Below are 15,117 nucleotides of genomic sequence, written 5' to 3' on the forward strand. Positions count from 1 at the left end.
GCGTGTAATAACCGGCTTTCCAGAAAACAAACCAAAACAAAAGCCCCGATGTGTGGTGTTTGGCAATTTCCACAGTGTGAACACTTCCAGCATGGGCGATTTCAAGCTACCAACAGACTCGACCAAAATCCTAAAAATGTAGCCATTGGCTGCCTCAGGCCTGCATGAGCAGGCTCTACTACTTGCCTGGGCCCACTGGTCAGTCCAGAAGCATCCAACTTGACAGCCCATTGGATGGGCTCCTGAGATACGCCCGAGGTCCAGGTAGGTGCCAGTGCCCTGGGAGGCTGGAATGCCATCCTGCAGGATGCCAAATGAGGAGGCAGCAGAGCTGCTTTTACATTGAGGGCACGTGGATGTGGTGCCACCATTGTGAAAACCCTGTCACCTCTTGGTGTCCCACTCCCTTTATATAACCTGAATGGACACGGGTAGCAACTCTCAGCAGATGAATATGATACCAAATAGCTACGATCCTCAAGAATTAAGGTTTTGACTGCATTACCAGGAAAGACACTAAAGCCTGCCACCTGACAGCTGAGGATGCGAGCAAGCCCTGGGCTCAGCTGGAGAAATGGGCGCAGTCACTTGGGAGGCAGGGGGATCACAAGTTCGAGATTAGCGTCAGGAACTTAGACCCTGCTTCAAAACCAAACGTTAATCAAGGGCTGGGGATGTAGCTCACAGCAGAGCGCCCTGGGTTCAATCCCTGGTTCTGGAGAGGAGGTGGGGGGCTTCCCAGAACTGGAGAGGAGGGGGGTGCTGCTACTAGAAGAGCAGGAAGACAGCCTTCACTGTACAGTCTTGGCTGCCACAGGCTCCCACGGAGGCTCCTCTCCCACTTGCCGCTCTCAGCCAGGGGCTGAGGGAGGGCAGCTGGGGGTCCAGTGCCAGGAATTCCTGCCAACGGGAATGCCTCTGCAGCCAGATGTGGCTGGGGGCTCCATTGCCCACTGGGGACGTCCTGGGGGCTGTCACAGCTGCCGCAGTCCAGGGCTCTTCCTCCCACCCTCCTTCCTTCTCACTCCTCTGTCACTGGTGCCAGTGCACCCTCCCTTCCTGCCCTGTCCCTCCCTGGTCCTTCCTGGGCACTCCTCTTGGCATCTTCTCTGAAAAGCTCCCAAACTGACAGGACACGTCACCTAAATGAATCCCAGGAGCGTGAAGAAGAGGTGAATGGATGCACATATACTGTGATTTCATTTAAAGTGTTCACACGTGCAGACTGAACAAGACCCATTTTCGGGACACATACTCATGTGCTAAGACTGTCACAGAAGGTAAGACCACAACTAACTGCAAGGGAATGGCTCAGCCAACTCAGTTTGGCAGTTCCTCGGCAGGGAGTTAGAAGAATGTGTAGGAGGGGAGACAGGCAGACAGGGATCCCCAAGGTCCTGGGACTGCTTCTTCATCTGGGGGATGATTCGTGTTAGCTCCTTTTATGCAGACCCCAAGTATACTGTTATAAATATTTCTTCATACCTCCTCAATGTTTTAAACCACAGAAACAACACAGATCCGAAAGAAACTTAAACTTACTGAATTTTCTTAATAATAATAAAAATTACACAATCGCTATTGCATATAGATTGTTTGCTATAACCTCATTCCTTCATTCAAGTCTTGCAACTTTTTGAAAAGCTGTATGCAATTGTGAATTGTGCTATAAACATTGATGTGGCTGTGTCCCTGTAGTATGCTGTTTTTAAGTCTTTTGGGTACAGACCGAGGAGAGGGATAGCTGGGTCAAATGGTGGTTCCATTTCCAATTTTCCAAGAAATCTCCATACTGCTTTCCATATTAGCTGTACCAATTTGCAGTCCCACCAGCAGTGTCTGAGTGTGCCTTTTCCCCCACATCCTCGCCAACACTTATTATTGTTTGTCTTTATAATAACTGCCATTCTGACTGGAGTGAGATGAAATCTTAGAGTAGTTTTGATTTGCATTTCTTTAATTGCTAGTGATGATGAACATTTTTTCATATATTTGTTGATTGATTGTATATCATCTTCTGAGAAGTGTCTGTCAGGTCCTTGGCCCATTTATTGATTTTGTTATTTGTATTTTTGGTGTTTAGCTTTTTGAGTTCTTTATATATCCTAGTGATTAGTGCTCTATCTGATGTGTGAGGGCTAAAGATTTTCTCCCAAGATGTAGGCTCTCTATTCACCTCACAGATTGTTTCTTTCGCTGAGAAAGAACTTTTTAGTCTGAGTCCATTCCATTTATTGATTCTTGATTTTAATTCTTGTGCCACAAGAGTCTTATTAAGGAAGTTGGGGCCTAATCCCACATGATGAAGATTAGGGCCTACTTTTTCTTCTATTAGATGCAGAGTCTCTTATTTAATTCCTACGTCCTTGATCCATTTTGAGTTGAGTTTTGTGCATGGTGAGAGATAGGGGTTTAATTTCATTTTGTTGCATATGGATTTCCAGTTTTCCCAGCACCATTTGTTGAAGAGTCTCTCTTTTCTCCAATGCATGTTTTTGGCACCTTTGTCTAGTATGAGATATTTGTAATTTTGTGGGTTAGTCTCTGTTTCCTCTATTCTGTTCCATTGAACTACTAGCCTGTTTTGGTGCTAATACCATGCTGTTCTTGTTACTATTGCTCTGTAGTATAGTTTGAGGTCTGGTATAGTGATGCTACCTGCTTCATCCTTCCTGCTAAAGATTGCTTTACTTATTCTGGGTCTCTTATTTTTCCAGGTGAATTTCATGACTGCTTTTTCTATTTCTATGAGGAATGTCATTGGGATTTTGATTGAAATTGCATTAAATCTGATAGTGCTTTTGTTAGTATGGTCATTTTGATAATATTAATTCTGCCTACCCAAGAGCAAAGTAGAACTTTCCATCTTCTAAGGTCTTCTCTGATTTCTTTCTTTAGGGTTCTGTAATTTTCATTATATAGATCTTTCACCACTTTTGTTGATTCCCAAGTTTTTTTGTTTTTTTTGTTTTTTTGTTTGTTTGTTTGTTTGTTTGTTTGTTTTGAGACTATTGTAGATAGGGTAATTTTCCTCATTTCCCTTTCTGAGGATTTGTCACTGATATGCAGAATTGCATTTGATTTATGGGCGTTGATTTTTTAAATATTTTTAGTTGTTGATGGACCTTTATTTTATTTATTTGTATGTGGTGCTAAGAATCAAACCCAGTGCTTCGCACATGCTAGGCAAGTACGCTACCACTGAACCACAACCCCAGCCTCCAGGTGTTGATTTTATATCCTGCTACTTTGCTGAATTCATTTAATAGTTCTAGAAGTTTCCTGGTGGAACTTTTAGGGTCTTCTTAGGTATAGAATGACCTTACAGAGTTTATGTTATTATTGCAATGACTGGGCCACATGGTAGACTGGGACTCTACTTCCTCTTCTGCATGATCTAATGTTTCTCTGGAATGAAGAACCATCTAGTCTTTGTTGTTCTTAATTTGCGCTTGCTTTTCTACAGAATTCATCATCCCCCACATCCCCCACCCCCGTCAAATTCTTCCTAACACACAGGGCCTGCCGCCAGCCTAGCCACTTGCCCTGGACCCTCCAACAGCATCACACCACCTGGCTGCCTGGGGGTGTCCCAGTGCCCCAAGGGTGCAGGCCCCCAGCGTCTCTGTGGAGGGGAGTCTAGGCTGCAGGAGTCCACATTATTTCTCTTTTGCTTTTCTTAGCTTAAACTTCAGTTTGGGCAGAGCTCATTCTCCAGCAGCTTCTCAAGTAAAGTGTATGAAAACAAATCGTGAAAACAGGTTTACTCCACTCATACTTAATCGACAGAATTATTTGCTAGAAATTATTTATTTCCCTTCACCAACTGGGAATCATTGCTCCTATGACTTGGGGGTTTCTGTGCTGCTATAGAGGAAAGCTGAGCCACGTGGCTTCTAGTTGGCTTGGATGTGACCAGGGTCATCTCAGTGGCAGCTTTTAGAATCTTCTGCCTCCTCCCTTCACAATGCAACCACATCCGATTTCCATCATCAAAGATGAATGCTGCCCATTCTTGAACTTTTTAGAAGTAAATATATAGTAGATATCCTTTGCGTCTGGCATCTTCAATATTTTTTACATTCATCTATGAGTAATCAATTTCCTTTTGTTGTTAAGCAACATTGAATACACACTACTGATTTATCCATTCACTGTTCATGGAAGCTTGGGTTCTTTCTAGCTTTGGAATGTTATGAAATTTTATTTGATGGCTTTTTTATTTGAGTCATTTTGTTCAATTCACTTTTCAATCACTCAAGAGGGGAAAAAATTCTTAGAGAAGTAAATACCAACAAAATGAGCAAGACATATATGTAAGTATCTCTTTATTTCTGTTGAAGCACCCAGATTATCCCAAGCATGATTAATCGAAGTCTTTTTGCCCGTGAAATTCCACTGGGATAACCCAGGAAAGTATTTCCCAAGTTTGGTCCATCGGTCAGTATTCCCTAGGGTCCTGGGGGAAATATTAATTCTGAGGCCCACCCTGTTGATAAATGTTGATAAATGGCAGTTTCTTTTTTTTTTTTTTTTTGAATTTTTTAATATTTATTTCTTCGTTTTCAGTGGACACAACATCTTTATTTGTATGTGGTGCTGAGGATCGAACCCGGGCCGCACGCATGCCAGGCGAGCGCACTACCGCTTGAGCCACATCCCCAGTCCCATAAATGGCAGTTTCTAGAAGAGGGTTTTTATGAGGTGTGGGGGTCCCTGGGGTTTTAGTGCACCACCCAGGGGAGTCAGATGCTATGTTGAGTTTAGAAATACAGTGTGCAATTAGTACATTCCACTGATTACATCATTCCATCAGGGTGTCTGGGAGGCCAGAGATTCCATTTGATGGATCATCTGCTGAAAATTTGCAAATTAAGGGCAATCCCAATGGAGGGAGTGAGGAGGCTCAGACTTGGCTCTGCTGCCCTGCTGGGGTCACTGTTGCTGATTTCTCATGGTTCACAACCCCCCGACTCCAGCACACAGCACTTGAAAGACCCAGCCTCGAGCATGCCATTCCTCCAGTTCCATGAAATGCAGTGTCCCTCAGCAAACCCATGCACTCTGTGTACCTCCCCCTTCCCTCGCCCAAGAAACGAAAAGGCTGAAGGAGAGGAAGAGATTCATAAACATTATCCAAATCCTGAAAAAGAAGGTAAAAAGACGAGCCCACGGCCTGACCCCCCAGGCCCCTCCAAGGGCGTCTCGACACCTGTGAGTATGGCCTCACCGATCTTGCCGCTTGGGATTTATTTCTTTGTAGAAAACAGATAAAGAGCTTGCAATTTTTGTAGAGAAGCAAATGCCATCCGTCGGGTAGGAAAGAGTGTCAAAAACTGCTAATTCTTGAAATGGAAGAAAAAAACGGCAGAAAAAGAGGCAAAAGTGAAGTTACCAGGTGCATGCAGGACGGGGCAGAGGACGGGGTAGAGGACAGAGCCTTTAAGCACAGACATGCATTGTTTGGGTAAGAATCTTAAAACCTTTAAAAGAGTCTAAGCAGCAAACGTTCATGTTTATTGACATGAATTAGGGATTGTAGTCACTATGTTCAGTGGGGGACAGCATCTTCTGCCCCATGCCCTGTCACTCCTGAGGCACCAGGCAGTGTCTTTGGGTCCAGCTTCATGGAATGACCATTAAAAAATAAAAAATAAAAAGCCGCCCTTGTGCTTCAGCACGATGTGACAGTTCTAATCACCGGAGCACTGTTCATTCCTCCCAGAGTCCAAAAGCCCTTCTCCTGGTGTGTTCAGCCTTCTGTAAGGTTCCCCATTGCTAAAGGTCCAAAGAATACCGTTTTTCAGTGAAAGTTAGCCTGGCTCTCCTGCTGCTCAATGCAAGAACATCTGCTATAGCAAGTGGGTGAAAATCAGGCGTGGAGCAGGTCAATCACCTGAAAATGAGGGTGTCACTCCTCGCAGGGCCTCCCATGGTCTCACACACCGTGACACCATGCACCACTTCTCAGGTGACACGCCGCGGGCTGGGTGGCTTCTGCTAGAGAGGAGCCTTCAGCCTGAGCTGCCTGCTCTGAGTCACAGCCTGCTCTTCAGTGGCCACGAGGTCAGCGCTTCTTCCTCCATAAAATGAGCTGATGACAGCAGCTTGCTCACCTCTGGCGCTGGCATGGAGCAGCCCCGAGGTGACACAAAGTCCTGCTGGGAGCTCAAAAAGTGGAAGACAAAGGCCTCTGAGCAAGCGGCCACCTCCACGCTGAGTTCAAGCCTTTAAATTCAAATAGAAGTTAGTGTTGTTGGTTGTCCCCAGGTCGGAAGTGAGGAAGATGGGCTGGCCAACCTGGGAGGAGGCGATGAGCCAGCCTGGGAAGGCCACGGACTCGAAGGTGGAGGTATTCCCATCCCGGGAGTGGTAAAAAAGGAAGGGTCTCACGGGCCCCACCTGGTTGTACAGATCCAAGATATTCTGCTCCTGAAAGGTGGGGCAGAACAGCCAAGAGGAGAAAAGGAAGTTGCTTGAAATGTTCCAAGTAACCAATAAACATTTCAAAGTTCAAGAGAGCCTTCCCCACCTGTGAGCAGGACTGGAAAGGTAAGTTTCCAAGAGCAGCAGAGTCCCCAGGTGGAATCTCACCTTCCCAACCCCACCCTCAAGTCCAGAGCAAGGAAACAAGGGTCAGGTCCACCAACCGGTGGCCACCCTTGGATGATGAGTTGGAGCTCTTCTTGCACAAGAGACTGAGGGACAAAGATGCAAATTTGCAAAGTTGGCTAATGACCTCATTTACCAAAGCCCAATGGTGGGAGCGGCACCTAAAAAAGCAACTGTCCCAGCAAAGGACAGTCAGGCTGCGGGAGTGTGTCTCATGTCAATAGCTGAGCACAGGAGAAAGGTCACACACGAAAGATATGGGGTCGAATAAATCAGAGAACTTGCACCCAAAGTAGACACAGCCATCAGAAAACGCCTTCTCTATTGTATTTAGAAATCATGTCGTATGTGTGTATGTTTCTATGTGCATTTATTGAATATTTAGGTAAAATAAGCTTTTTAAATAAATTATGCATGTGTAAGATCTCAAGAGAGACCCAGGAATGGTTCAGAATTCCAGCATCTTCCACCCTGAGTAGGGAGTTCTCAATGGGATTCCTTTACTTTGGTAATGGCTTCCCGTCATTCAGCCAACTCTCTGAGTGGCCGAATACCTAGGAGTCAACCCTGATATCTCCTTTGACCTCCCTCCCAACATATACACCACAGCCTGTGGACTCTACTTCCAAACACCCCTGGAACTGAGCTGCTTCTGGTGCCCCCTACCCCTGCCCACACTGCCCACCAGGACATCGCCACCTCTGGTGACCTCCTAACTTTTCTCCTGGAATCTACTCCATTCCCTCTCGGCCATTCTCCACAAAGCAGCTGAGCAAGCTTTAAACTGAAATCAGGACAGTAAATAAACTCATGCTGTCTTCTGGCTAAACTTCTTGCATGATGTTTTGTTGTACTTACCATGAAATCCACAGGAAGCCTGTCTAAACTACCCGGCCCTCGCCTGCCTCACTACCCTACCTCTGACCTCTCCGCCAATGCCGATCAGCTACACCTGCCTTCTGCCTTTCGCTCAGAGATGCCGAGGTGTGCCCACCCAGGGTCCTGATGTCCCCTGCCTGGACCCTCTGCCCCCATACCCTGCCCGGCGGGCTACTCCCTGGGACTCAGGTGTCCGCTCCAAGGCCTGCTCTTAGGGAGAGCTCACTGAACATCTTCGCCAGAGTAACTCGAATCCCACCCCTCTCCCACCGTCAGCTGGTTCCTGGGTCTCTTTCCTCATTAACACATCACCAGCTAAACTTAGCTGATGGACCCCTCGAGAATCGCCAGGCCTGTGCATCACTGATCCCCAATATGTGGCAACGCCCGGCATTCTGCTCAGCAGGGATCTGCTACTTCACAAATGGAAGACGCCTTCTCATTTTAGACCACACCTCTTCCTGCCCCCATCAGCTCCCTGCTCACTGAGATGACGGAAGTCATCACCCCGCAGCCAGGGCTCAGGGCATGCGCACATCACCCGCAGCCCGGGCTCAGGGCATGCGCACATCACCCGCAGCCCGGGCTCAGGGCATGCGCACATCACCCGCAGCCGGGGCTCAGGGCGTCCGCCTCCCCGCCTGCTTAGGACCAGGCAACGGCCCCTCCAGGGTGCCAGCTCAGGTGCCCCTCCAGCAGCTGCCTGCTCCCTGTGCCCCGCCAGCAGTCTGTGCCCCGGTTCTCATCAGCACCCCTACTCTCATTACTATCATCTTTAAAAGTATAGCACGTGTCACCCGTTGACAGGGACATCAGAGGAAAGCATCCTCGGGTGACTTCCTCATTGTGTCGCACTGTGGAATGTGCTTCCCAAGGACGGGTGGACAGGAGGTTCAAAAGGAGAAGGACGGCACAACCAGACAGAGGACACTTGGGAAATACGGAGAACATGTGGAGATTGAAGGGGGATCCTCAAGGAGAAGGGGTGGAGACACTATAGGAAGTGCTGTCGCACACGTGAAACCCAGGAGCTAGGAATCAATACGCTCAGGAAAACGGTAACTTCTGTTATGATTCTAAAATTAGAACCTTTTGCCCAATAAAATTCTCATGAAGAAACATTGGCTGTTTAAACTGTCATTTCTGTCCGCCCCTCACCTTCAGCCACAGCCTGGGCCATCCGTCCATCTCCTCACAAAACAGACACAGGTCTGGATCCTGGGTGCCCAAGTAGATGGGAACCCCTCGGCCCTGCTCGAGGGACTCAGGGTACTTGCATGGGAGGATAGTGACAGTGGCTGTAAAGACAAGCAGAGGACAAGCATCGGTTTCCTTTTGAAGTTTGGAAAAATGAACGGTTCTTACAGTTCTTCCTGACTGAGCAGCGTTGGGTACTTCCCGTGGGGCTGGAAGACCCACCAGGAGCTAGGAATCAATACACTTAGGAAATGGTGGTCGGCCACACCAGACCTACCATTCGTCCAACCACTGCGTCGGTCCTTTGCCCGTCATTCACCACCCACTCATCCCATGTGGCAGTCCCTAACCTAGAAGCTGGAGCAGAGACTCAGATGGCCATCGCTGCCCTTGAGATTGGGACACCTGCACTTGAACATCTGGATATGGCCATCTCCTACCCCAGGCCACTCCTCTGATTCTCGGAGAGCTTTGTCCACTAGCAAGCTCTGTCTCAGGCCGTGCTGAAATTTGCCTTCCCCTTTAGGACACTTGAGGCCACACAGTACAAGGCACTCCTCTTGCACAGGACAGATCAGCTACCTCAGATCCCTGAAGGTGGCTCTCCCAAGCCCTAGGGGCTCCGCACCCTGCCCTGCTTTCTTTAGTCTAAAACAAACCTCTCTGGCTTTTCTTGCCAGACCAGTATGAAGTCCTGCCCCCTCCAGATGGGCCCACTGAAAGCCATACTTTTGGACACATACTAATTGTAGATATTTATGGGGTGCCATATGACGACTCCATACATGTGCACAGTATGCAGTAGTGACGTGATCGGGTGATGAGTATATCCCTCCGTACATTTATCATTTCTTTGTGGTGACAGCAGTCGAGCCCTCTCCTCTGGCTCTTTCAGAACACATGTCATTAAATACAGTCACCCTCCTGGGCTATGGGCCATCTGTCCTCACACTTTGACAAAAGGCCATGGGGTGAGGGGCAGGTCAGCACAGTGGACCACTCACCCGGAGTCACATTGCTGCTCCGTGGAACCATCACCAGGGTCTCTCCCTGCAGGATCCACACCTGCTGATCCCGATCAGACACCTCCCAAGTCTGAGGCCTAAGTGCTGCTGATGGGAAGGGGGAAAATCAATGAAGGAACGTGAAAAACGAAGGCTGCTTTCTTGACTCTAAGAGAAAGACCACCCAGTCTGTGCTTCCGTAAGGAGGACCAGGGGTTACACCCCAAAACCGGCCACACTCACGTGGCTCACCTCCCAGCCTTGCCAGCAGAGCTGTGGGCTCTGGTGAGGAGAGCAGTCCCCAGTACCTGGTGTCGAGATCTGGTCACTCTTGGTGGCTGTTGCTTGGTTGGCTGGGGCCAACCCAGCACTAATGAGCAGTGGTCCCCTGCCTCCAGAATCCCCTGGCCCCAGTGGCAGGAAGGGCCATGTGGTAAGGGCCACACACAGGGAGGGACAGAAATGTTGGGGTGTCTGGAGGATACAGAGGTGATTGCTGGTGGTCTGGGCCTCGAGCACCCATCCCAACTCACCTGTCCCATAAACTTGTCTCTCGGGGTCCATCATGGTGGTGTTGGGTCAGCCAGGCCCTGTGGGGACAGTGACAGTGACCTCAGGAGATAACCGCAGGACCTCCCCAGGACACTGGTACCTCAGGAGCTCGTTCTCCACTGGGAGCCGACCGCCTGACCTGAGATGGCGCTCTGGTCAGACTGGCCACCTTTCGGGACAAGAGTTCACAACCGCCTCAGGCAGGGGAGCTGGCAGCATCTCCCTCCACCCAGCAACCCGGCCAACAACCTTCCCTCCCTCCCTCCCAACGTTCTTGACCTTGAACTCCCCACAGGCCCTGATGCTGGTGTCTCCTCCTGGAGATCCTTCCCGTGCACTGGCTTCCATTTCTAGGGACAAGGGGAGCCCCATGCCAGGGCAATTCTGCAGAGGTCCCAAACTCCCCAAGGAGAGGCAGTGAGCCCTGCCCAGGACAAGGCCCAGAGCCACCCTGGTATATCCCATCCCTTCGCTAACCCCCAACACAGAGGCTCTGGAGTTAGAGACCTTCCAGCTGTGGGTGGCACCTGCGTGGAAGAGCCCTTACCAAAAGTCCAGGGCACCGGGTCATGGCTCGCGGAGCTTCCCAGAGCAGCGACAGCCTCCTGCCAAGCCGGGGTCATCTGTTTGGATGAGCAGAGAGGGAGGCTCCGGTTCCTTTGGTGGGTGTGACAAATGTAAAGCATGAAAGAAATCCAGTTCCTCCTGCCAGAAGGTCAGAGAGGTCTGGTGAAGTCACAGTCAGGACAGCAAGAGTGTGACTCGTCTGGGCTCCCTGAGAAACGGACGCTGTCCCCACGCGGCTGCCACCGGGAAGCAGAGACCATGACAGACCCCAGGTTTCCCAAAAAAGGGGAGCCTAAGGGACTTCCCTGGAGCTTCGCCCTCCTGCTGTGTTGATGTCAAGGGGGAAATGAGGCTGGGCAGATAGAAAAGTGGTCCCCAGGTGACCTCCTGAGCAGCACCGCACAGCCACTGCAGGCCTCTGCTGAGAAACTTGCAAGTTATTTTTAAACAGAGACACCCGTGGCCTGCAGTCCATAGGAAATCGGGACACACGTGACCCGGAGTCCCTGGCCTCTCCATAGAAGGGAAAGTGCCTGATCAATACCTTGACTGGACAGGAGGCTGCCTGAAGGCCTCGTGGACACCGAGTGCCTTATCCAGGATGGAGCAGGGGGCTGGCTTCCCCAAACCTATGGATCCACGTAAGCCCTAGACAGTAGCCGTCCACTGGCAACCCTCCGGGGTCCCCTCCCAGCTATGGGAGCTATACTTGGGTTTGTTTTAATACATTGTTAGACTTGGCTTTCACCTTCTGCTGCCTGTGAATCTCAGTCTTTGAATACACAAGACAAAGCGTCCACCCAACCCTGTGCTCCAAGTTACCTTGTCACCCTGTGGGCAGGACTGGATCTCCAGGCCCCAGCATGACCAGGTCTTCATGTCCTGGCCCTGGGAGCCCGGCCCTCTACAGCCAGGCTAGCCCCGTAGATCCCAGAAGAGCCTCCTTGCCCAGCCTGTCCCACTAGTCATCCCACCTCTCCTCCCTGCCCATGGAGGAACACCACCTTTTCCTGATGAGGCCCAATCCTACCAGTTTGGTTCATCAGTTACCATAGGAGAGCGTGCTAATGAATTCAGACACACGCCTGTGTAAAGTCAGGCTTCAGCAGTGTCACTCTCTTGAGTCCCCTCCGCCCAGCTGAACATTCCCTCCATTAAGCCTCAGTCAACAGATCCCCTTTCTTGGGGCACTCGCCACAGGGCAGCAGCTTAAAGATCCCATCATCTGGCTTCCAAATCCCCCTGGGTCTCTGTTTCGTTGGGATCCAATCTGGAAGACAGAACCTGCACTTGAAATTGCAAATGAATGTAACTGAGTTCAAGGAATCGCGTCGTCATATGTTGGAGGGCTAAAGATAAAAAGGGCATGCTGTGGGATCCCAGACATAGGGCCACGGGCCAGAGCCAAGGACCCAGGAGCCTAAGTGAGTGCTCTTGTAGGATCAATACCTGGTTCTCAGGGAGGAGGATCCTCTACCGCTGGTTCTCAGACCCCATGCAATCTGGTAGATGGCAGAGGGCAGGGGTCAACCAGGAGATGCTTGCAGGACCCAAAGGACACATTTTCATTGATTCAAAAGCGCGTGGGCATAATTTGAACTTTTTGTGCCCAGGTGAAGATTGCAAAAGCCCATAGAGTCTGGTGATATATATATATATCCTCCTGAGCCTCAGCCTCTTATTTCACATGACCCTCTCCTTTCAATAGCTTCCTAGCATTCAGGGAATATAGCCTTTCCCAGATTTCCCAGCCCTAGGCATCCATTCTGAGGTTCCTAGTTTAAACTTTAGTGTGAATGAGTATAAGAGAAATTAAAGGGAATAGGAGTGAATGTTTCCGTTTTCTATTGCCATAACAAAATGTTTGAGGGTGAGTACTTTATAAAGAAAAAAATTAATTTAGCTCACATTTTTGGAAGCTGAAAGTCCAAGATGACTCCATGGACTCAACCTTTGGTGAAGGCCTCAGGTGAATGGTGTCAACAGTGGGAGAAGCTGTGAAAGCAATTGTGTGCAAGACAGAAAGCCAAAATGGAGGGGGCCAGCCTTGCTTTTTTTTCTAATAACACTCACTGAAACAAACAGAGGGCCCCAGAACGATCAAATCCCTTGACCTAATTGGCCCAGTGACTTAATTGGCTCCCTTTCGGCCCTCCCCCAAAGGTCCCAACACCTCCCAAGATCACACACTGGGAACCAAACCCTCAGCACATCAACCTCTGAGCGGGGGAGGCGCACATGCAAACCTTACCTTACACAGCACTGAGTGATGGTGATAAGAGGAGATATGAAACACGGAGGTTCATCATCCAAGAGCAGAGGGTCCATGTGCTGATGAAAAGGACCAGAACTTTCATCTCAGAGTGGAGGGTGGACATCATGATTACCTGGTAGCCTGGCTTGACTTGAGAAGACCTAGCAATATTGACACCAGCTATAAAAAGCAACCCAGTCACCAGACTCTGTTAATGCTGTGTTTCCGTGGAGAGCAGTGACAGTGATGCACATCATTAACCTTGGCTTAAACTGAGTTCCAGATGTACTCAGAAGGCCAAATTTCTTAAGACACGGAAAAGATTTTAAAAGAACATTTAGTCCAGATTCCAGTTCTCAAGCCCTGTGATGCAATCAACCATGAGTGTGGGGTGCTTAGCTCTGCTAACTTGCTCGCTCCCCATGCTCATGAGCTTGCTAAGTTGGGAAGACATCAAAGGAGGCAGGTAGGGTTAAGAGTTTCATCATTCACCACCGTGGGAATCTCTAGAGTTTGCTAACAGATAGCCAGTCCACAGTGCCTTATTCATGTAACCAGGCTTGTGATCAGAACTAATAAAACAGAGGGAATTGTGGAGCGGTGAAAGTCATGTGGCCTTCAAGAAGGTCAACTGCACAGAATCAAGTTAGTCTAGAACTCAACTCAGGATCTGTGACTCCCAGGTCCAGATCCAGACCTTGCTGCTGGGAGGCTCCAGTTCCCTGGGGGCTCCAAAGGGCCCAGACCCTACAAGAGCTTCATAGGAGCAGGGCTGGCAGTGTGGTCTGGCGAAGACACCAGAAAGGAGCCAGAACTCGCCCCTGTTGAACTTGTAGGTCAACATGGCATGCGCCACGAGCCATGGAGACCAACACCTGCCCATTTGTACTCTCGTGGACTTGAAGAAGCCAAAAAAGTTCCTGGGGCAGCCTCTGCAGTATAGCCCTTGCCCAGTGTTGATGCCACGTGGTGACACATTCAAAGGCTCTGCTCCTCCAGCAGCCCAAACCTTGGCCTGAGACCTGCTTCCTGGGTGCTGGTCCCTCACGTCTTCCTGAAGCTGGTCTCTGTGCAAGCCCAGACTCTCGGACCTGAGCCAACATGCTATTTAACATCTTCCGTCTCCCTCATGTGAAAATAAATGACAATGTAACAACCCCACAGCTACTCAACAAAACGGCAGCAGTCAACAGAATCATTGGAAGAATTAAGACAAAGAGCCACACCATCGAAAACCGCCACAGAGATGTATTGCTGTAAAATCAAAACAGCTATTGACCAAATTGTCCACTTACCTAATGCACCAAGAACAAAGATAAAGCAATAAAAAGCCTTAATTGGAAAACACCTAAGAAAGAAATGCTAAGTTAAATGTCTACGGTTTGAAATTTCCAGACAAAGAGAACTTTTAGCCTTTGCCTAGTGGTTCATATCACTCAAAATGCCAAAGTCATGCAAGAAAAGATGGAAAATTGGGTGGCATAAAAATTTCAGAATTTTGGACAAAACACACCATGAAAGAAAAATTTAAAAACGAGTGACCCAGGGGGCAGTATTTGCAACACACCTAACAAGGAAATAATATCTAAAGCTTTGGGATGGTTCCTACCAATGGATAGGAAAATGCAAAACAATTCTATAGAAAAACAAGCAAAAGATATAAAAAGCACTTACTGGATAGAAAATATACATGCCTGGAAAATCTAAGTAATTCTAATTAATCGCACTAGTAATTAGCAATATGCAAATCAAAGCAATAAATGAGATTTGGTTTGCACCCATCAGGAAGACATAGATTCAGGGACAGCAGGCCATGGTGTGAGGAAACAGATTCTCGCGCCAGAAACTCTAGTGTCTTTTTTAGCACACATTTCAAAGCAGGTCTTGCTCTCCAAATGCCTACCGGCAATTCCCAATCAAGGCTTCTTACAATGATCTCTTCAAATTTTTGGCAGCCACCATCAATGCGAAACTGTTCACATGAGTGACTGGTTGAAAATAGTATTTATCATTTTTTTTTCCTGATGAACAGAGGCTTTCTTACAGCGGATC

At 48.7% G+C, this 15,117-nt stretch overlaps 1 protein-coding gene across 1 annotated transcript; it reads right to left on the bottom strand.

Moving 5' to 3' along the window:
• Positions 1 to 6,222: 6,222 nt before the first annotated feature.
• LOC143380054 (interleukin-36 gamma-like) lies at positions 6,223 to 10,259 on the bottom strand. The gene is made up of 4 exons (XM_076832780.2): positions 10,226 to 10,259; positions 9,693 to 9,800; positions 8,650 to 8,789; positions 6,223 to 6,432 (listed from the first exon to the last, which is right to left on the bottom strand). The coding sequence occupies exons 1-4, from the start codon at positions 10,257 to 10,259 to the stop codon at positions 6,223 to 6,225; spliced, it is 492 nt and encodes a 163-aa protein (XP_076688895.2).
• Between the last annotated feature and the right edge of the window lie 4,858 nt (positions 10,260 to 15,117).

Source organism: Callospermophilus lateralis, chromosome 14 (assembly GCF_048772815.1).
Source record: "Callospermophilus lateralis isolate mCalLat2 chromosome 14, mCalLat2.hap1, whole genome shotgun sequence".
NCBI classification, from domain to species: domain Eukaryota; kingdom Metazoa; phylum Chordata; class Mammalia; order Rodentia; family Sciuridae; genus Callospermophilus; species Callospermophilus lateralis.